The 23780-nt window shown below is 39.4% G+C and overlaps 1 protein-coding gene across 4 annotated transcripts in view; it reads left to right on the forward strand.

Moving 5' to 3' along the window:
• Positions 1-390: 390 nt before the first annotated feature.
• The window catches only part of mymx (myomixer), a 32656-nt gene continuing 9266 nt past the window's right edge, over positions 391-23780 (forward strand). Inside the window, exons 1-24 of one of the 4 annotated variants that reach the window (XM_077495503.1) lie at positions 391-528; positions 594-1104; positions 1804-1893; positions 3046-3162; positions 6320-6472; positions 7620-7811; positions 8179-8262; positions 8835-8953; positions 9042-9156; positions 9238-9315; positions 9417-9532; positions 10190-10352; positions 13247-13371; positions 13463-13559; positions 13929-14078; positions 14181-14330; positions 15792-16048; positions 16914-17049; positions 18206-18388; positions 18708-18860; positions 20646-20863; positions 21053-21233; positions 21320-21472; positions 21606-21956. In XM_077495503.1, the coding sequence (XP_077351629.1) occupies positions 604-1104; positions 1804-1893; positions 3046-3162; positions 6320-6472; positions 7620-7811; positions 8179-8262; positions 8835-8953; positions 9042-9156; positions 9238-9315; positions 9417-9532; positions 10190-10352; positions 13247-13371; positions 13463-13559; positions 13929-14078; positions 14181-14330; positions 15792-16048; positions 16914-17049; positions 18206-18388; positions 18708-18860; positions 20646-20863; positions 21053-21233; positions 21320-21472; positions 21606-21956 (3882 nt within the window). In that variant the 5' untranslated portion in view covers positions 391-528; positions 594-603. Of the gene's footprint in view, positions 1105-1803; positions 1894-3045; positions 3163-5597; positions 5624-6319; positions 6473-7619; positions 7812-8178; positions 8263-8834; positions 8954-9041; positions 9157-9237; positions 9316-9416; positions 9533-10189; positions 10353-13246; positions 13372-13462; positions 13560-13928; positions 14079-14180; positions 14331-15791; positions 16049-16913; positions 17050-18205; positions 18389-18707; positions 18861-20645; positions 20864-21052; positions 21234-21319; positions 21473-21605; positions 21957-23780 lie in introns of those variants that run through there. The other 3 variants (XM_077495505.1, XM_077495504.1, XM_077495506.1) reach the window with 3 other exon arrangements.

The following is a 23780-nucleotide window of genomic DNA, read 5'->3' on the forward strand; positions in this document are numbered from 1 at the left end:
TATTATTTATAAAGAGTATCTTTTAACTCTTTTCCTCTTCTCAACTTTTTTTTTAATTTACTGCTGGAGATTTTACATCCAGAGGCTTCTCAGCCCCCTCCAAGCTCTTGACAGCGAGAAAAAGAGAGAGAATGGAGAGGTGGTGACTTCATCCTCTCTTGAACCAACCCTCCGCTCTCAGCTCTCCCCCTCCTTCCAAGAGCCTTTTTTTTTTCACTCCAAGCAGAAAGTCATTCAGGCAGCATGCCAGCAGTTTTCATCCTGCTGCGGTCCCTGGTTATCAGGCTCCTCAGTAGCAGTCTGGTTGGCTCGCTGGTCCAGTTCCTCAGGAGAAGCCTCTCTTCAGCCGTCACACATCTCGGGACAGCTCTGCGCCGCGTCTGGGAACGTGTCAGCTCCCAAGAGTCCAAGGAAGCCATCGTAGGCTGTGTGCTATGTATTCTCAACATGCACAAGAAGGTGGACAACTGAGCTTTGCTGTTCAAGCTTCCACTTGTTAGCAGCGCAGAGACTGGACGAGCAGACGTGGTGAGTGAGGAGAGCGGAGAGACTTTTCAACGTGAATTTGGGTTCCAGAATTTTTTCCCCATCAGGACACTGGCCATGTCTGAGAGTATTGTCAGGAAGATACAGCCCTTCACAATTGGGACTAAGCTGTCAGTTCCTGCTGTGCCCAAATGCCAGGAGTTCACGGAAACTTATCTGCAATGTCAGGACCTTGATAACTGCCAACTGCAGCAGAACCTGAACTCGCTCTACCTCAGTCGACAGCAGGTCTGCGCACATGCCCCCTGCCTGGTTGCGCCCACCGGCCAGCAGGTAGACCCCGTGAAACACAAACAGGAAGATATGACCGCAGAAGACCACTTCAACCAGAACGTGGCCCTTTCCTCTGCTGTTTCCAGATCCATCAAGAAGATCACAATCTCTGGGAATAAGAAAAGCCCAGAGGGCATAATTTCAGTGGGACTAAGACAGCGATCCATTTTGGGATCCACATCTAAAAACCACAATAACAACAACAACATCAGCGGCACTTGTGATCCCAACATTCCTAGGATTGTGGGAGTCGACTGTGACAATAAACCCAACTTTCAGTTCAAGGTACAAGACACTATGATTAGCATTAAAAAATAAAAAATGTTTACTTACAGCGGAGCCATGTTTGTTTTATTCTGACTAAGCCTAACCTATAACTACACTATTGTCACATTTAGATGCGTTCTTTTTTACAAGTGTTAGCTATCCATAATATTTACATCCCAGAATATTTCTTTTTTTCTTTGTTTTATTTATTAGTAGTCGCAATGTAAAATTTGTCTACTTTAAGGTAGTTATCCTTAAATTTAATGAACAGGTCCATGCCTCATGATGCTAATTGCTAGCTTAGTTTAAAGCATATTTATTTATTTATCTATCTATCTATCTATCTATCTATCTATCTATTTATTTACTTTTACTAAAGTCACAAAATGCTATTTGAGTATTACGTTTATTTTCTTTAAGGTAGTTAGACTTAATGAACAAGTCCATGCCTCCTGATGCTAATTAGTGGCATAGTTTGAAGCACATTTATTTATTGATTTATTTTACTAAAGTCACAAAATGTTATTTAAACATTGGTAGTCTCAATGTATAAATGTATCCTTGTAAATGTAGTTATCCTTACATTTAATGAACAAGTCCATGCCTCAACATGCTAATTACAGCTTAATTTGAAGCATATTCAGCTAGCTTTGTCATGCTAGCAGCCTTGCCGTATATTTAGCAATACCAACATCAGAATTGATCTTCTAATTTTAGGTTTTACTGAAAACAAACAATAGTGAGGATTGTCCGGCGTTGCAGGGGCAAACCAAATCAAAACTAAATCGACAGAAGTCCATCCAACAGGTAAGAAGTTTTGATAAATTTGGCTGTTTGAATGTTTGTTCTTTGAAGAAACATTGTTCATGTTTAAACCGATTTATTGGTGTTGGCATATGTTAGAGGTGAATTTACAGTATGTGGTTTGCCCCTTATACATTTCCTAATATGACATACTGTATTTGTGGGGCAGTTAATGCAATTCTATGAAAAGGGCAGAATAAGTTCTTTAGTTTCTTCTTGTTTGGCTGTTACTAAATGTAAAAAAAGTCATCAGTCAGCAGAATAACCCAATCCGCTGTACTATGTAGTGTGTTGCATGACATTGGGCAAAGCGTATTGTTATGTTTGGCGAGGTGCTCGTTGAAGTCATCTCTGTATTCCTTGTGTGAGTGTGTGTGTAGTGCTCTGTTACAGCACACCCTTCAGAGGCACTGCTCACTGGAAAACATGAGGTCAGGGAAGATGTTAACAAAAGAGAAGATATTGTAAAGTCCACATGGACACTGGTAATAATAACACACTAACACAGCAATGGCCTCCCTTGTCCTTTTGGGTTAATCGATTACATAATCTCCATTGCCTCTCATACTAACTACTCAGTTAAACATTTTCATTCCCAATACTTTAACTAATACTCCTATAATGATAAAATGTATTTTTTAAAGCCAAATATAAAACCAGGGCAGCAGATAAAAACTGCACGGAACTTATGTCTAAAGGCTGACGTTGGAGGATCTGCCAATTCCTGCTTCCTTTCGGTAGCCAGGTGTTTCCCGACCGGAGGACTGCAGGAATGCTTGTCTAGTGGGAGCATCGTGTTCATTTTTAAAACTCAATATAATGCTGACAGGAAGGGAGACATTTTTTGTTTAGTGAAGAGCATCCTTTGGAATTTTTCCAAGTTTGACTGAAACAAACATAAAAACACGTGTTTGATCATGGTCATGGTGACTCAGTGACTTTGTAAATGTGTGAATGGCTGTCTGTCTTCGTATTGTATGCACTCTGTGAGTGACTGGTGACCAGTCCAGGGTGTAGTCTGCCTTCCAGCCAAAGTCTGCTGGGATACGCTCCAGCTCACGCAATCCGGAGCAGATGGAATCACGACATTTATTTTACACAAATCCTGAAGAGTAATAAATTTGACATTTAAACTTTCCATTGTCTGAATGGCAGGAGAAAGATGCTCAAAGATGTCAGCATCATGCACAGAATGAACAGCCAACAGATGTTACATCCCAGAGTGACTGCGATACTCAGCACACGTCTCTCTTCAACAAGAAAGTACTGCAGGTAAATCTATAATTCTGTATATTGCTGCACACATTTCACATGTTCATAAAATTAGATTTCTGACAACACTTACTTCTTACAAACAGAAAATTACAAATTTGAACTGTTTACCTATAATGCTGTCCTTAGATCACCAGTAAATATGTTTTAACGATACTGTGAGAGAAACTGGGGGAAAAAAGTTATAAGCTGTACTTGTGTGTAACATTGCGTTATGTTTGAGCAATAACAGGAATCTGGCTGCCTCTCTTAAAACTAAATGGAATACATGTAGAATCATTGCTACCATGCATCAACTTTTTGTCCTGTCCTGTGTTATTTTACTGCTGTGAAAATACCATAAAAATACTTTTCTACATTGCCGCTGAGTTTTCTAAAACTACCATGGAACGAACCTCCAAGCACCCTAAAAGTGATACCATTTGAATAATCCAAATTTTGGGGAAAATATGCCTCAGATGTCAAACCATCATCATGCTTATTGCAGGGGATAGTTATTATACGTCCATCCATTTTCTGTTATCCTTACCAGGCATTGCGCGTAGTAATTCTAGCACCTGCCAGTTCACCTATTTTGACCTTTTTTTCCCTCCAGTATTTTTCTTTTTTCTTCTTCTCTTTTTACTTGCAAAATTAAATTATAAAAAAAAAATATTTAAAATGAAACCTTTAAAAATAATTTTACAAAATTGTGACTAAGGAAACAGTTTCAGAAAATAGCAAATTAATCTAGTTCACACTATTTTCTATTTATTTATTTAGTTATTATTTATTTATTTATTTTTTTACATGAGAACAACTTGGAAGCTAACCAATAGAATTGGGTTTCGCAGGGTCCGCATTGGGTCCGAAACTATTTCTTATCTATATTATCACAAATATGTCAGAAATGTTCACATTTTGCTTCTCACTGCTGACTAATGCAGACTTTTCTTTGTGCCAACTCAGATTATGGTCAATTAATTAAAACAGTAAATACAGAACTTGGGGGAAAAAAAAAAATAAAAAATAGGTGCAGCATGCTGCACAATATTCCACTATTCCACTGCAGTTAGTCTCGTGGTTTTATTTTTAACCTTTATAACCACAGAAGTAAAAGAAGTAAGCCTGTATTTAATTTATAAGCCCCATACATTATGCCTAAGAATGGAATCAGCCAAAATATGTACTACTGCTTATTTTGTCACAAGAACTGAATAAGCGGTGTTCAGTTAAAGGGAGACGAGAAGGGGAAAGCGCCACAAGTGAAGCAATTATTTAGCGATGAGATCATTGTTTGGCTTCATGTCTTCACGCCTATGGCTCTATGAGCTGCAGAACGGGTTGCGTTATCTCATCCTTACTTCCATGCCGGTGGACCTGCGAATTTGGCAAAAGGACATTTGGCAAGTCAATCTGTCCAAGGATGCACATATCAATTTATTTTTAGTAATAAGAACTATTAGATTGAATCTCCAGAATACAACATGTAGCACGTTGTTCATGTAACAAACTTAGCTTCCTTTGGGATAGTGATGTTTGTGATCTTAGCAGAAACCCTGAGAAAGTGTTGAAATACTGTTTAAGCAAGTGTTAAGTGTAATATATTTAGTTACCTCATGACATACTGGGTTAACAAGGAGTTGATTGCTAGAGCTGATGATTTTTCAATACTCTTTTCTTTTTTTTTTTTTTGAGGGTTAGTGATTTTATCAGAGCTTATTGCTTGAGGCTAAGTTCACAAAGCCGGTCAGCACATGCAGAAACACACCATCTGTCTCGAAGTCTGTGCTGCAAAACATCACAACTTTCACTAACACTTTTCCATGACAAAGTATAGAAAGCTGCACTCTCACAGTTGTTTTCAGGGCCAAGTCACATTACTGGAACAGCTAAAAATGTGGCTGAATGGTCAACATTTTACAACGTGTTAAAATGTACACTTGCATCCTTGTTTTTACCTTCAATTGCTAAATTAGTCTTTTTTGGGAATAAAAGGCTGTCTGAAACGGAGCCGTTTGACTTTCTAAATATATTCACCAAAGGATGACGTTATCTGCAGGTCTGTTTTCAGTGAAGTCACAGATTGTTCACATTATAGAAGCAATCTAAACAATCTAAACTTCAAATATTAATGTTCTTCTTTTTTCGGCTGCTTGCCTAAGGCCCAATTGTACATTGGGACCAACAAGCCATTGTTGTGCAGAGTGGACAGGAAGAAACAAGGGAATCATAGACTTCCTGTATGAGGTCATTGTGAGCCATGAGAGCCTTCCAGTGTGAGGCGATAGCAGCAGGCACATTATGTCAAGCTCTTTTCCTTCTGTTCTACACAGAAATACCTTGGATGCCTCAAGGGGCTCGTAAACATGCTTCTCTGAGGCCAAGTGACATCACACGTTTGATGTTTTATTCTTGGGCAAATGTCATTTAGGGTCGATGTCACGTGCGTCACTTTGAGATGTTTAATGCAGATGCGGAAGTGAGTCCTTATTCAGTGTTACCTACATCAGATTCCTTTAAGCTCATTGTAATTGTAATGGTTTATTTGTGCACTGAACTGTAATTTAACGTTTGATGAAGTACATAAAAACAGCTCTGTGGAAAATAAAAGCTTTGTTGATTTATGTATGCTCCAGCTAGGGCCTTGCTTAGAACTGGAAGTACCAGACTATTAATTTATTGATTTAGTCAGTCATTGTGACTGAATGGATCCCTGGCACTTTATATCTGGCAGCTTTATAGCAAACAAATGACAATTTTCCAAAAGGTTTTTGGCTTTTGTCACCTGCTTTGGAGTTCTCACTCTTTACATCATCGGCCAAGAAAAAAAAAGCACAAAGCCTGATGCAATCATGTCCTGGCAATAGTCATGTGAAACGTCTGCTCTGCATAATATGACATTGAGAACAAAGTGTTTCTTGATGTGTCTGAAGCACTTCAAGCCAAGGCCTCTTTTCTCTCTTAATCAGCAGAAATAGCACTGTATTTTCTAACACTATACTACCACTTTGTCTTGAGACGTAACACAACTGATGTCATGCAACCAGCAGGCGATCCTTTAACAGAAGTCATACAGTTCTATGAAATGTGTAAGCAAATTCATATGAATATTGGAAGCACTTGTATTAAAAAAAAGATTTTAATGAAACTGACTAACAGGAAATTGGCTTTGCAGGCTGAGATGTGGAGAAAAAGCAACCTGCAAGACCAGAAGCTGAAAGATGACTCCAAAATTCAGTGCTGCCCCCTGCAGGACTGGGATGAAGCCTCACAGATACTTCAGCGAGATCTTAAAGACTTTGACAACACCTTAATTCAACTCAACGAGGTAGACATTTTTATTTTCTGTACGACAAACCAGTACAATAAAATGCAAGCTACCTGTCTATTACGACATTTCAGACATTGGACATTTGAATCCACCTGTTAATCACAGTTCAACAGACGGTTTATACTTTTCATCTTCTGAAGAAAATGTTGAAACGCTAAATTGTAGATAATCAACCTACCATAGAAATACAACTAGAGTTGTTGATTTTTTTTTTCAAGGTTATATCCAAAGGATGTTTGTGTAGTCATCTACATGATAAAAACAGTTGGGTCAAAAACTGGACCGACCCACTACCTTGGGTCAGTTTCACCCAAATTGGGTTGTTTTTGTCCCAGTAATTTAAAGTGTGTACACTCTTAACAGTTGGGTCAAAAATAACTCAAATTGGGTCAATAAGGGACCACACCAACATTTTGGGTTATTCAATTAACTCAAAAATTGGGTCAAATAAATAGCCCACAAACAACCCCCTCAAAAATGGGTTGCTTGGGTTATTAATTTAATTTGACCTAACCTTTTGGGTTAAATACAGTAGCTATAAAAGTTGGATGGGATCATTTTTGACCCAATTAAATTGGGTCAAAAATGGAAATTAATAACATCAATCAATCAATCAATCAATCAATCATAAATTGGGTCAATTAACCCCCAAAATTGGATGAAATGAATATACCACAAACACCTCAAAAAAAAAAAAAAAAAAATTGGGCTGCTTTGTTGTTCATTATTTAATTTGACCCAACTTTTAGTGTTCAATAACTAAAAAATTTGGGTTGGCTTAATTTGAGTCAATTCTATTGAGTTATTTAATTAACCCAAAAAGTTCGGTCAAATAATTAACCCACAAAGCAACCAAAAACAATGGTTGCATTTTGGTTTATTAATTTAATTTGACCCGACTTGTAATTAAATAACCCACAAACCAACCCATTCTTGGCAGTTGTTTTGTGGGTTATTCATTTGACCCAACATTTTGGGTTAAATGACTCAAAAAGTTGTGTTGGCCCATTCTTGACCCAATTTGGGTTATTTTGGACCAAACTGTTTTTCGAGTATATGACAAAAAACACAAAATGTATGAAGATTGTGAAGCATATCAGGTTGCTTGTCATGAACGCCATTTTATTTGTTTCAAATTCAAAAGACGGGTGATCAGCTCATCTGCAAGCTAAATCCCACTTCTGACCTTGTGAAGAATCAACTCAGCCAGCTAAAAGATCAATGGAACATTCTGAAACAGACAGCTGCCAGTCAATCCAGGGTCCTGGGAGGTTCTAAAAACCTGCAGGAGTTCAACAAAAAAGTGGACAAGCTTGAGACATGGATTAAAGAGAAGGTAAAGTGCAGCTAAATTATTTAATCAAGCTATCGCCATGTTATGTCAGCCCCAAATTGAAGATGATTATTCAGCCAAGTGCATTATATGTAAAGTAGATTACATTACTTCCTGAACAAGTTAGCGCAAAAACAATGATTACTAGTAATAAACCTGCATGAAGAGAGTGGGGGCTGTTCCATCTGAAGGTGACGTTTTATCACATATTTACAGTAGTTGCTAGTCTACTCACGCTGGCGGCTAATTTCTGTTTATGTCCTTCCTTGACGGCAGGTATAATGTGGTATTATTCTGGCGCCTTTAAAAAAAATTGGCTGGATTCCCAACTAATGGAGGCTATAAACTCTGACTTTATGTGTGCCAACAGGAAGAGGATCAGTCTCTTGTTAATGTCCTGGGTGCAAATGTTGACAAAATGCAACTAACCAGAAGAATTTTAGATTTGAAACAGGTGAGCGTTAGCAATAATTGAGAAAAGTGATATATAAACAAAGCACTACATTTAAGTACAACTATTATTTAATAAACAGTATACTGAATGTTATTCCACTTTTAGCAAAGCTTCACAACCATTGATATTAGTGTTGTTCCGATACCGATACTGGTATCGGCAGAGGTGCCGATACTGCATTAAAACAGTGGTATCGGTATCGGTGAATACTCACAAGTAACATGCCGATACTATTAATTCCAACGCTAATATAGGATTTCGGATGCAGCATCTTGTGTCTTGCTCGTGTGCGACATTCACTGATATGTCACATGCTCACTGCATGCCGATCTAAGATATCCTATTGGCCCTTGAATGCTCTGAACCAATGGCAGGACAGCTTTTTCATATTGAGGGAAAAAACCTTAGGTATTGGTATGGTATCGGTATCGGCCGATACTGCAAGACTGGGTATCGGTTTCGGGGGCCAAAAAATGGTATCGGAACAACACTAATTGATATACCGGGGTGCAAAATGAACTTTTGTACATTTAGAATTGAATTATGTATTTTGTTATGTTGTTTTACTGTAGGATGAGCAGCTATACAGAAGCCTGCACGAAGAGATCAATCACATGGCTGTAAAACTGGAGAAACAAGGAAAGTCAGATAGTAAAAGCATCTCCAGCAGGAGAAAAAATATCAATAAAATGTGAGTGTTCATCAAGACGAACCAATATACTAAAGGAAGGAATAAGTGTTTTGTTTTGTTTTTTAATTGTTTTCTGCTTTGTGACCAGGTGGCTGAAGGTGCAGTCTCATCTGAAAAAACATCAAGACAATCTTCATCTTGCACTAGAAGTGTCCTCATTTTACCAGCAGGCTGACAACACATTATTTGCTATTAATAACATGGTATTCTAATTCATCTTTATTATGTTTTTAACTGTGCAACACATGGGTATGACATCACTGGGACCTCTGCTTTTATCTCAGATGAAAAGCATATCTGCCTCAAAAGAGCCAGGCCTCTTGGGAGACAGAGAAATTCGTGACATTGCCAGTCAAATCATGGTAGGAAAGATCTTTTCCCCAAATAAAACACAGTATTTCCAAACATAAAAAGTGTTTTGCAGAAAACCTCTCTACCTAACCGACATGCCTGTGTGTGCTAGATGTTAGATGTGAGTGTGTCCCAGCTGTCAAATCTCCACCCTGCCCTGGCTGCCGGTGTAACACAGAAGCAAAGTGAGGTCAGGGACTGCTGGGTTTCTCTTCAGAAAGTTTTCAGGTAAGCTAGCAGGTTGGGATGCAAAACTAAGGTAGTCTTGTCACCCACAAAACATGCACCTACACGTTTGTCTGATGTCAGTTAAGGCAAATATAGTGTGGGTAAATTTTAAGGACCGCCCACACAAGTGTCAGTGGACACGAAATGCATTTAAAATGGTAAGTAAATGTCCGTAATGTTAATGAATGCTCTTTATTGAAAACAATAAACTCATTTCAAGGCAGACAGTGATGTAACAAGTTTGATGTACTATATATAGGATGCCAAATTAAAAGGAAAGCCTGAATGAATTCATGTATAAACAACAAGCTGATGGCTTCTACAGTCACCACATCTGAGCCCAAGAGAACACCCATGGAGATTTTGGACTCTCCACCACCATCATCAAAAGAGCAAATGAGGAAATATCTTTGGGAAGAATCATTGCTCATCCCTACCCGACCATGAAAAAACTTTCAGGCAGACAGCATGTCCTACTGGGGGACTATCTTCAGTTCCATAAATGACGTAACCGCTGTCGTTTAAGCTGTGCGCCTAGGCTATTTAAATCCAAAAGACACAAACACTGGCAGAAAATTCACAACCATAATTGGACTTTATTGTGGGCCTCTAAAGCCCCGCTGTCAGCGCCACAGCAATCACTTGCTTGTCCTGCAGGAGTGACCGGACGGCCCTCCCTCCCATGGGCTCAATATTCACCAGGGAAGATGCTGACCCCTTGACACCAGCCCAAGAACTCCAATGCAGAATGGGAACAGAGATTCAAACCACCATGGGAAAGAAGGATACAGAATGGCAGAGTCATGTTGAAGACGATACGGTAGGTATTACAAACTGTTACATGCATGACCACACTGTAGCTCTTAGCTAGTAGGGGAAATATGTCATCAGTGCCAGCAACATCTGTGGCCACCGCACATAAAGTGTCAGACGGTTGGGAAAATGCCTTATTTTTAGTTTGAGAAGGGTTTTCCTTCATAACAAGGGTAAGATGTGAGCAGATTCCAGATCGACACCCAGCGAGCATGTTTTCATTTCTACTAGGTGGTAACGCATTGCAGTACATTGCCAGATTTCCCAGCTATACCTTTGTAGCAACCCCTCGTGTTGAAGTCAAGATCACACCAACCCAGACCAAGACGAGATTGAGGGTATCAAGACTGAGACAAGACCAAGACTTTTGGAGGTCGAGGCTCAGACAAGACCAAGACTGTATATATCAAAGAAAAAACACACACACAAACAAAAAACAGTTGTTTTAAGTAGTAAAGAAACAAATCTGAAATCTAGGGGACATGGCACTCCAGGCGCAACACTTGCATTCTGCGTTTCTCACTGATCACAGTAGTACTGTCTTGGTCTCAACCTGTCTTGATCAAAAATTCTGAGTCTGCCCTGTCTAAGACTGAGACAAAATGCCTTCAATTCCGAGGAGAGACCAAGACCCTTAGAAAGTAGTCTAGAGACCTATCTCAAGAACTACACCACTACCATCCCGGCGTAAGAACTTCATAAGTTTTCATGAAAAATGTCAAACTTCTGACTATGCAACCGTGCTGAAGGCCGGGCCAGAGCAAACACACTCAAGTTTACATAGCCTTTTACTTTATGACAGAATAATATCCTGGCTCAGCCTCCTTAGCAAAGTGCAGTCATTGGTGTATTAATAGATGGTGGGTCAATCCCGGGTGACTGGATCATGAGCTGAAATTATATTCTGGCAGCCATGTAAGAAAATTATCGAGTATGTGAATGTCGCTACTTGGACCAGGCGGGCCATAAACCTATAATGACAAAGTGTGAGCATGCCTGAGAGAAAGCACTCAGCTGTGTAGCATCAGTAATGCTGTGTAGTTGTGTAAAAATAATCTTTCGATAAGAAAATGTGTGGTGTTATTTTCAGTTTGGCTAAGGAAGTCCTGAAATTAAATCGTAAAAATCATGTCACTTATTTTTCTAGTGCTTTTTACCTTAGGCGCCTATGTGTACTTAACTGATAGCAGCTGGGCAGGTTTGTGTGTGTTCGCAGACACAGCTTGGTGTGCAAATACTGTTGATAGCGTGCGTTGTGCATAAATATATCCACTTATCTAAACAATCTTAGTTGTCTGACATGTGTACATTGTCATCTGTACGCCTGTATTTGTGACTCACTTATAGTGGTTTGACTGTGGATGCCAGTAGTACGGTCTCTTTATTGCTGGAGGTAAACACGAGCATCATTTGTTTCTGTGGCTAAGTGTAGCCAGATGCTAGGCCTGCCGACCAGATGAACTCTGTGCTAAGTGATAGTTTTTGGCTGACATCATTTCATAGGAAGACACTCAAGAGGGGATCAGTCAAAAACAGATGAGGTTCAACACTACTGTAGGCAGACGTGTCTTGTGAAAAGAGAGGGTTAGATGAGGCCTGAAAAGCAGAATACCACTTCAAAAGATTCGCTTGCACTATCTGACATCTTCTCTTTCATAATGTTTGAATAGTTGGGTACGCTTGACGGGTTGTTTATAGTGTGAAGGAGAGCGAACAGAAGCAAATGTGTAGGAAGAGATGTCGACTCCATTAATCCCACTTGTATTGGGATGTGGGATTTAAATCAGGGTTAGAGTCGTGACAGCTTTGAATGGCCATTTTGTTCTGTTATAGTTCACATTTGTTGAGGTATTTGTATTTATACAAGAGATTTTTTTTTATTATTCTTGTAATCTTGTTCTTGTAATGCTTATTTTCACTGAGTAAAAAAAAATACCTTTGTAATTGCATCCTATTTTAAATTATTTAAGTGTCCCAAAGACATATTTATACTTTTTTTTGTTTTTTTTTAATTTTATTTTTTTTATGCTAGAGCATACAGAAGGCTTTGATGCAGCCTCTCAACTGCAGAGAATGGTTGAGGAAAAGGTAGTTATTACAAAAAGGGCCAGCAGATGGCAGCAGAGTATAAGAGATCAACCAGGGCCATGTTGTAAAAAGCTCATTTACCCACAGCTCTATACAGATTTGTGAATATTGATGAAATTTAGCTATATTCTAATGCTAATTGCTGCAAAATGGAAACAGATACAAATATACATTTTCCCGATGAAAGAAGAGATTCTAATCTTTCTTTTGGTAGGTTCCATGTTTTTATAGCAATAGAACACAATATTCTGTGGGCTTTCAGACAAAATCCAGTAAAACAGTGAGTGGGATTGCTTCAGTACAAATGGTTAATATTGTGTTAGTAGAATATGAGTTAAGCAGCAAAATCCAGCTGTTTATATCCATCTCAGGGGGTGGCCATGTTGCTACTTGCTGTCAACAATAGATGGCGTCAATGTTGCTCAGGTCTCAGGAAACAACCAATCACAGCTGAGCTTCAGAAAACAGGTGAGCTGTGATTGGTCATTGCAACCAATCACAGCTGAGCTTCAGAAAAACAGGTGAGCTGTGATTGGCCATTGCCTGAGCCGTGAGCAGCATTGACGTCATCTTCAGTCGACAGCAAGTGGCAAAATGGCCGCCCCTCGAGATGGATAAAAACGGCCTGATTTTGCTTCATAACTCATATTCCACAAATGTAATATTAATCAGAATGTCATGTTCAGACTAGTGAGGTCACACACGTATAACATATTACTGTCCATTGGCAGTAAACTCGCCTCAAGTTTGCAGCATCTTTCCAATACATTTTATCTTACGTTTGATAATTTATGGGGTTTTTTTCCCCACCAGAGTACCTCTGAATGCTGTGGGAGTACTAAGCAAAGCCAGGCACAGCAATGTGTGAACCACACCTCTTCACCCTTGGGAGATGGGCCTGATGATGTCATCATCAGTCATCAGTCGAGGAAGGAAAGGTAATGCCGAACTTCACTCCCTCTCTCTTATGTAATGAGAGGCCTTTATGAAAGTCATAATACGAGTTGCATGTCTGTGTGTTCTTTCCAGCAGGAAGCTTAAGGGTGAGCCCAAGCGTGCCGCTGCCCCGAGAGGCCACCCACAGCTTCAGATTCAGCTCCAGAAGTTCACTGTGTCAGCTGACAAGGTAAACCAACCTCTGCCAGCAGCATCAAAAATCACATCCAATTACATTGCGTGAATCGCTCAAAGTTAGCACTCCATTTGTTCACGCTGGTTCTTACATCGTTCTCTTGTAACAGGCAACAGACATTATGTCATCTTTCATAATGAGCAATTTTTCATGTGTTCACGTGTAATGCTGCAGTTTAGTAGTAAGTGTTGGGGCTCATTTGTACCTTTACAAAAAGTTTTTTTGTTGGATCAGGAGCAGAAACAACACCTCATTCTGAGTACAGTAGTGGTGTTGTTGTTGCTTTACTCAGTGTTCTTATTCGCTGATTCTTCTCAGCTAACTTTCCATCTCTTTAATCCGATTGCTCTCCATGTTTTTCAGACTCTGTCATGGCTGAGAGAAAACGTTTCTATGGCCACACAAGTGTGCTCAATAGCCACTTTCGAGGGACTAGAGGCAGCCAGGAGGTGCCAACGTGCAGTGCAACAAGAAATCCTCACCAATAAAGCCAGGATAGAGGTTGTCAAAAGAGTAAGATACAGTTTTCTTTCTGAATGAGTTACAGCGAGCTAATCTGCGTTAGTTGATGGACAGCTTTGGTATACATAAATGATCTGAATGCCTCGTTTTCAGGAGGGCCACGGGTTGGTCCGTGCACAGCACCCAGGCAGCACCAAGATAGAACAATTCCTCGGTCAGCTGGAGATGCTTTGGGAAGAGCTGCAGAGGCAGCACCAGAGGAATTCTTTGTTCCTGCAGGCCTCAGAAGACCTGAGCTTTCAGGTAACATTCATTGCATAACCTGTACTCTCACAGTCAGACAGAAATTATTTTTCTTGGACTGACTGGAGTTATGGCAGATTATTATGTATGATTTTCAGAGGTGGGTAGTAACCAGTTACAATTACTAGAGTAACTTCGAAGAGTAGTTTTACCACACAATATTTTCTACTTTTACTTGAGAAGATGTGTGAAGAAGAAATGCTACTCTTACTCCGCTATATTGGGCTACACTACAGTCGTCACCCGCCACCTGATTTAAACACTAGATTTACCGTATTTTCACGTAAACGCTCCGCTTGACTGACTGTGTGGGAGCATTTCCGCGGACACATTGCTTATATACAGGAAATGTGGTCCTGGCTGAAGACTGGCAGGCATGATGAGAACCCGAAAGAGTCAACTGAAAGATGACGTATTCTTTTCAGTGAATACTTTTTTTTTTACTTGTACTTGAGTGATTTTTTTTAATGACTTTTTTACTTTTACTTGAGTAATATTCTGAAGTAACTCTAATCTTACTTGAGTACAATTTTTGGTTACTCTACCCACCTCTGATGACTTTCCTTTGCCAAAAACTTAAGCGGATCTTTTAAGTGTCTATTAGTATGATTTACAATCTTATTAATTGAATATGTTGGTGAACACTATGTTATTAAGTGAATACACATTTGAACGGGTCACCATCACATGCGGAGTCCCACAGGGATCGATTCTTGGGCCTTTTTTTTTTTCTTTTTTTTTAAACTTGTACATGCCTCCACTGGGTCAGGTCATCTATAACAGTAAGTTTGACTATCATAGTTACGCAGCAGACAACACATATATTTACTTAGATTTTTCGAGCAGGCGTCAGGACCGGATTTTTCCCACTCATATCAAGTCCATAACTGAATCAGCTTTCTATCATCTTAAACAAATAGCAAGATGCAGAAATCTCATGTCCAGACAAGACTTACAGAAACTCATTCACACCTTCATTTCGACTGTAACAACTTTTGTTTGGCTTTCCTATTCAGAATGCTGCTTCCAGAGTTTTATATCACTCTTGTTCTTAAATCCCTACACTGAGTACCTGTTACCTGCAGAATTGATTTTAAAGTGTTTATTGTTAGTTTCTAAAATATTGCCTGGTATGGGGCCAAAATAGATATCGCCTTGAACTTTAGAAACCCAGTAGGGCACTGAGTTCCCTTAGAAGTGGTCAGTTTGTAGAAACTCAAGTCAGAGCTAAATGTAACGTAACCAGCTTCCTGATTATCTTAAATGTGCCCCAATCTAGTCACTTTCAAGTCCCTGGCTTTTCTGTTTCTGTTGCAGTGTAGCTGATGTAGGTCTATAGCCTTTATTATATTACAAAAGGCAAATCAATTCTTTCTGTAGCCATTGTTCATACTGGGCAAAGTTTCTTTCAATGAAAAGCAGCTCTCTCACAAACTGACGTTCTGCTTCTTTGCTATAAAGGTATTTAAAGTACTACAGGCACTTGGAAGCCTGGAGGCCTGGCTGGAGTCTGTGGAGCTTTCCATGAAGGAGTCCTCGCTAGCCTGTGACCCTGAAACAACGTCAATTGCAGAGCGAGAGAGCTGTCGGCTGGAGAAAGAAGTAGCCATTCGTGGCCAGGAGTTGAGTACTCTCAGACAAGAGGTGGAGCGTCTCCATGGCCACAGTCACCCACACGCACGTGGCTTGCCATCCCGTATGGAAGAGGTGGACAGAAAGTAAGATCAAGTGTCATTAATTGAGATATTGTTTAATTTAAACGCATGACTTACTTGCCACTGGGGTGGGATGGGGAGCGAAACTTTTTCAGTGTTAACACAGTGTCACACTTGACAGTTCTCATTTGAATGCTTTATTTATATTTAAATTACTATTAAGAGAACCACGAATATAAAGTATAAGCATATATTTTTAATTTCTCTCTCTCTCTCTCTCTCTGCGTTCACTAAAGCTTTGGGCTTACTCATTTCTGATTCATCAAGCACATGATGTCTAAACTGTGGTCCTGACTTCTACTTCCCCACCACACAATGAGTGTCAGACTCACCCTTTCCGTGCTTCTCACTTTGGTTGACTGAAAGCATGAAAGGTTGTTGCCATGTACACTCAGTACAAGTTGGGATTTAGCTGTATTATTAGATGTACCGATACTCATAAAAACCAGACTGCAAAGAACACCAGATTGACTAAAGAAAATAAAGAGTTGTAAAGGTTTCCATTTAGGTTTTTTAGAGTAGGTAATGAGCTGGGCCTTGAATAGACACTTCAAGAAAACGCTCACTAACCCGCAGTTGGGCTGGTGTCATTTATTAACATTGAAAATGTGGAAACATATCCTTTCAAATGGCTCCCTTTCCCATCTCAAAAGTAAATTCTGCACACATGTAGGTACTGTATAACCTTGCTCTGCAAAAGATATGTTTATGTAACACATGACTACATCAAAACATCGTTCTTGCATGGTTAAATAAACTCAGATAATACATGTAGTGAGTAAAATGTGGTTTCTGAAAGGCACTGGACTGGGAATGCAGGTGATGATTAAGGTGTGCCTGATTTTCCAGTGTTTCAAATGTTCCCCAGATACCAACGTGTTCTAAGTGCCCTGACTCAGCAGAGCGCCAAACTGCAGGCCACACACATGCTGACTGAGTTCTTGGAGCACATGGAGCTGGAGGAGAGCCAGGAGCTTGACAGTCGTCAATCCTGCTTAGTTCAGGTGTGACATACTCAAGAATATTGTTACATTCTTTTCCAGTCTTCTTCTTTTTTTCCATTTGGCTAACACTCTGTCTTTACGTGAACTAATTTGAAACAGTGTGGAAAAAGTCATCCGTACTTCGTTGATACTTCATCACAAGCTATAAAAACACTTGACAGCACACATAACCAACCACTATGCATGAATATATATATCTCAAGGGTGTGGGAAATTTTCATTCATGAAACGTATAAGGCAGTGGTGTCCAAACTACGGCCCGGGGGCTATTTGCGGCCCGCCGTCCATTTTTTAGTGGCCCGCGACATATGCTAAAAATGGCATTTGACTCAGTTCAAATAAAATAAAAACAAAAATGTTTGGGGATGGTCAAAGTAAGAAGGGAGGGTGTCGAAAAACACACGTGCTATTAAAGTTTATTTTAGTTAACTAAAACTAACAAAGAAATTAAAATTCAAAAAACAATTTTGTTAACGAAATAAAATAAAAACAAAGATGCTTTTTAAAAAAAGATAACTAACTGAAACTTCATTTTATGTTTACAAAACTAACTAAAATAAATCTAACTATAATTGTAGCAAACATGTCCTTCGTTTTAGTCTTTGGTAATTAATTTAATGCATGAGCCTTTGGGGATGATTTTAAATGTGATTTTTAGTAGATTTATTTTGATATAAACCGGAATAATGACGCCGCGCCCATCGTGTTTTTTAAATATTGCACACAAGTAATACACATTTAAAAAAAAAAAAACTAAAAAAAACTAAAATGAACACTGAAACTAACTAACCTAAAACTAAGCATTTATTAAAGAACTAAAACTAATAAAAACAACTATCAGAACCACCCCGAAAATTAATTAAAATTAACCATATTTAAAAAAACAAAACTCAAAACGAAATAAAAACTAAAATGAAAAATTCCAAAGCTATAATAACCCTGCTGCCATATTACAAATAAATTGGTTTATGTACTGTAGCATTTTTCTAAATATACAAAAGCACAAATAAATTATTTCTACAATTTTTAGGACTAAACACAATTTCTCTTCATAACATTATGTGGCCCTTGCATCCTTCTGATTTTCTGTATGTGGCCCTCAAATGAAAAAGTTTGGACACCCCTGGTATAAGGTATAATATATTTCTGTGTATAGCCTCTCCACGGTAAGAGCTCATCAATTCCTGACTTGCTGGGACTTCGAAGCAGTGGTGAGTTTGAGCTGAACCTGGGTGACCCCGTGGAGGAGCCGAGAGAAGCTGTGATGCTGAATGACACAGTGAGGGGAAGAGACCAATCACAGTGTCACGAGCAGTCCATACAAGAACTGCTGACCAAGGTGAGAGACGAGAAGGATAAGTACAGAAATCCATGAATTATTAGGTAGAAAACTTTCTGTCACAACAGCTGGGCAAACAAATATAGCAGCATCTGGCTTGATTTGGCTGCGATGGATTTAAAAGGCCACAAATGAGCATTTCTGGGGTGTTTTCTTTTCAGTAAAGTGATTTATGCAGTTCATATGCCAGGATTTCACATAAACATGCCGCAGGGACTACACGTCACCTTCTAACATTTGCCATGTTTATCTCACTGAAGAATAATGACTAAAAACGACAATTTTACAAGTTCTCATGATGACTTGTGTGCAACTCTAGCAAGCCAGACTTTCGGTGTGCATGGAGGAATGTCTCTGCTGCTGCAATGAGCTTAACCTGGACATCCTTGAAAAGGAGACAGATATGGCTGTCCAATGTGAGCCGGATCATTGCGACTTTGAGACCCTGCAGGAGAGGAACACCCACCTTAAGGTGAGAGAAATATTGTAATAATATTGTGTTCCTAATTTGGAATTTCACCAAGGCTAATATTGTCCAGTAGGAATTACTTTTGATTGGTTGGATTTAGATTACAGACCTATTTTGATGCATGCATCTCTGTCTGTTATCTGCCAAACTTTGTCCCATCTCAAAAAGGGCCACCCCAACTCACTCAAAAGCTATGCGTGTGCGTATGTGCATTTGATGGGTGTGTCACAGCCGAAGGTTAAAAGTGCGCTTTTGGAAACACTAAAGATCAGTATGAGTCATGTTTGCACACACACGTGCAACTATCTGGACCTGATACCACTGAAGCAGAAATGACCTAATCCCACAAAATGAAATAAGGAGACAGGAATCCTCTCTCACTGTTCTTGAAGCTCACTGTTGCAGACGGACGCAATAAATTATTGCTTCCAGAGAACCTTTAACACTATTAATTACTACCTTGTCAAAAGGAAGAAAAAGGTGGATACGAAGGCTAGTTTGCTATTGCGTGATCAAACATATGTGGAGCATATGTTTTCCTGATGCAGAGTACATATAAAGCAATGGCGATGAAGTCATGGGCAACATTATAACTGGTACATGTTCTCACAACAGTGCCAAAGATGATGCTGTAATGGACTTCTATTGTGATTCTGTAATCCGATTTTGTCACGCCATCCAACCCAGGTCTTGAGATCTGTTGTAAATGTTTGTATGTGATGTGTGTGATTTTTTATTTTTTTTTCCCCAGGCTCACATTATGGGAATAGTGTTAATTTTGTCAATGAAAACTAAACAAAAATGATTTTGTCAACACACATTTTTCACCATACTAAAACTAGACTAGACAAGACTAAATCCCTCATTAGTAACTGGGACTAAAACGGGACGTAAAATCTATGGACATTTTAGTTCATAAACAAAAACGAGATGGAAATTATGTGATTTTGTAAAATCTTGTGTGCTAATCTGTCACTGTGACAATGTCATGTGACACACAAATCTGCAGCTAGCGAGTGCAACATGCACAAACACATGGGACAGACAGGAGGTGGATTCAAGGTGAATGGTTAAAAAACAAATAAATCATAGTTATAATGTAACATTAATCCAACAACTATAATGTTCCAACAATAATGTTAATCCGACCGCTAACTAATGCTGGCTAATTTACTCGCTCATAGCATGGAGCCATAGTAGCCACTTTTTGATATACTGTAATTGTGTGTCAAGTTGTTTTTCATCAAAAAGATGAGAGACAATTTTATGTGAAATAGTTTTAGATCTGAAATGTTCAACATTATCTGCTGACAAAAAAATATACAGGGGTAAAATGATCTCCTGATCTCCTGACTAAAACTACTAGACTAAAACGTTGACAGTTTTTGTTGACTAAAACTCGATGAATAAGATTAGGCTTTTTGGACTAAAATAAAGACTAAAATGCTAGATCTAGAGTCGACTAAAAATGGACTAAATGAAAACAGGATGAGGTCGACTATGTTAAAACCTAGCAAGCGTGATTGAAACTGGACTGAAACTGGGACTAAATTTAAATATGGTGGATAAAATTAACACTACTTGGGAGCATGCCTCGAGCCTTGTCTTTTTTTCCCTCCCCCTCCCGAGTGTCTTCCTTTCTCATCAAAGATCTTGTAGCGCTTAAAAGTACTGACAGGTCTTTCCGTCCTGTCTCCCTCTGTTGGTCATTGTTTTTCATATGTCTTGTGCCTGCTAAGTCAATTTCGTTGCTCTGTACTTGTGCAATGACAAGATCCATTTATTCAGATTGACTATGAAGTTCTCACTGACGAAGTGAAGGAGATGGAGAGTCAAGCTTCTCGTTTGAAGGAGCTCTGTCCAGAGAAAGTGCATGTACTCTGGACCAAGATTCAGGCAACACTGCAGGTCTGGACGGAGCTGGGGAAAAGTGTGATGGAGCTCAAATCACGTTTGCAAGAATTTTTGCATCTCCAAGACTTCTTCAGGAGCTACCTCGCAATGATGTAAGCAAAGCGCAGGGACATGACCATTTTAGGGCCAGATGTTCTTGTTATATTTTAGTTTTTGTGGACATATAAGGAACGTTATTGTACTCAAGTGCCTTGTCTGGTCATCTCATATTTTATGAATGACTTTTCTTAAAACTCTCTTCCTTGTCTCTTCCATCACCTCACCCCCACTACTGCGGATAGCTTATGGACAGAAGACACCCGGTCATGCATTTTCTCAGAAACTTTGCATCTGAAGGCAGATGGACTGAGCCTGCAGTCCACAGAGCTTGATATGCAAATCGAACAAAAGTTTGAGGAATTTGAGAAGTTGGCGGCATCTGGGAGAAACATTTTAGACAAAGAACACCATCTCACTCAGATGGTGAGCTGGGTTTATATATATATTTTTTTAAATAAATATCTGGGATCATTTTACCACTTCTATTGACCCTCTGTCATGTGTTTCAGGTAGGAGAGCGCGTGGAGGAACTGCGCAGTATGCTTGGGTGGATTTCTGTGCACTGGAGAGCAAAAAAAGAAGAGTGGATTCACAAGAACAGTACGCAGGAGTCCTCAATAGATAACATTTACTCTGAGGCCACATTGTACTCCCCGTCAGAGGTACATTTGCACAAATCACCTGGAATTTTAAACCTTTACAATCAAGTTTGTTCAAGACTTGCATCAGGTCTTCATAGCACATAAGAGTTTTGTAAAAATGAGCTAATTGTTCTCTCTATGGCTTTTTGAACAGTCTGCAGATTCCTACGAGTTCTGTCAGTCTCTGAACATCATCTCGGAAGAAAGCAAACACAGACAGAGCTCAGAACAGTTTCCTGGACATTCCCAGCAGCCAAAAGAAAAGCAGTTAGAGGATTGCTACGAAGTCATGAAAAGTATCAGTGAACGGGACGGTGAAGGCCCCCAATCAGAGTCTCCCGCTTCCTCCCTCACGGTCATTAAGGAGCCAAGCAATTCCTCTTTAGGGGGCATGGTCAACCTTATCTTGAGCTTTGGCAACACAGGGGATAGCCATGTTCAGGTGGTTGACCGACCTGTTTGGAATGACGAGGTTGTAGAAGAGACTTCTGAGCCTCTCCACAGGGTGAGTACAAACTTAACTTAACACGAGTTTTAGGTAAGTCAACAATGATATGTTGGACAGCGACAGTATCTATAGGATCTCTCCCTTTGACTGGTGTTCATTTCTCATTCTACTTTGGCCTTCATATCTGTCTTTTTGCCCACTTTTTCTTTTAGCCCACTGTGCCTCCCTGTAAAAAATTTTGGAAGCGCTGCCAGGGGCTTTTGGAAAATACTTTGGGTAGTTTAAAGCGAAAGAAAAAGATTTATCGGCAGAGTGCAAACGAGGTAAATTGCAGGGTGTGAATTGACAACGCATGCTGCGCGCCTTCAAGTGTGCTGGAACTGCATGCGGTGTGTATTTATTTACTGTGGCCTAACCATATAACGTGCAGCTGGTTCTGCAGCTTCCCTGTGTTGTGATCCGTTTTCCAAGCTGAGAGGTACGACACTAAGAGGAAATATTTGAAGTCGAAAAATATTAATGCTGACAAAGCATTATTATTTTACTCACACCACCTCTTCACATCTCTGTGTTTGGTTAATGTTCATGTGGCAGTTAAAAAAAAAAAGTAGGAAAATACATTTTATTGTTAATACTAAGAATTTTCCTCTCACAGAAGTCTTAAATGCCAACAATTAATGACGCACATTAACTGGAGTGATGTTTTCGGGCAGGACACTAGAGGTGTGTTACTTTTACCATGTACCCATGAAGTCGGGGAAGTATGACTTCAGATTTAATCAAATGTGATGAAAGTCAAGTCGACAAGTCGCTGATGATGTCAGTTATATTTTTTTCAGTACTAAAATTTTTTTAAAAAAATCACAAGAGGGAATGCTTTTCAATAATATATTCACCGACGTTCGACAGCTAGGCCTCTTAATAAATAGAAAGGTGACTGAGCTACGCCATTGTGTCGCTGTCTCAGCATCTTCCTATCATTCTGCACATACGTATCTAGTTCGAGCCAGTTAGGACCGTAGAGTCACACATCGTCACATGGGCTAGGCAGAGTTGCCCTCCTGCGTGTGTGTGTGTGGCTCAGGGAGTCAAAAGAATCGGAACCATTTTCGATAGATTAGGCCTTCTTCCGCATCCAGCAGAAATATCAAATCCGACAAATTTACTATGAATATTAAAAAACAAGACACCCAATTATGTCAACAAAAAAAACAACACTTATTTTTCTTTAGTCTGATGGTTATTTTGCCAACATGTTTCTTGTAACTATAATGTGTAGTAGTAAACACTGATGGTGTAGTGCTGACAGATTCAGTAAACTTTTCCGGACTCTTTAAATGGTTTTCAGTTTCACACTTTATTGCTTTTGCTCTCTTTCCAGCCTTAACTACAGCTTCAAAGTAGCTTACTTTGTTGTTAGGTTCCATTTTTAGTTGTTGTTTTCTTCACAGTTCCAGATGTCTGTACACAGATGTTGTTTGTAGCTCAGGGACAGTCACTTTTGATTTACAGTACATCACTAATTGCCTATGGTTTTCTTGGTGTGATTACACCTTGGGCTTACAAAAGACACTATTTAGGGGATATAGAAAAGGAGGATTCCAGTTACGAATGGGATTTGTACCAGAAACCCCATCACATTTTTTAGTAAAACCAAAGACATCTGAAAGGGAGCTAGGGCTAAAATACCAAGAAAGGGCCACAGAATGTCACGCCAAGTCAAAATGAATATTAGTCAGAGAGACAGTATGATTATTTTGACTACAAATGTGTCATACGCTCTTCTTCTATTACCCTTTCGCCTTTTTTTTGTTTCCTTTCATGTAATGATTTGCATGGTAATGTGAAGTTTACAGAAATAAATGGCTTGAATGCTGTCAC

This window comes from Festucalex cinctus, chromosome 14 (genome assembly GCF_051991245.1).
Source record: "Festucalex cinctus isolate MCC-2025b chromosome 14, RoL_Fcin_1.0, whole genome shotgun sequence".
NCBI classification, from domain to species: Eukaryota; Metazoa; Chordata; class Actinopteri; order Syngnathiformes; family Syngnathidae; genus Festucalex; species Festucalex cinctus.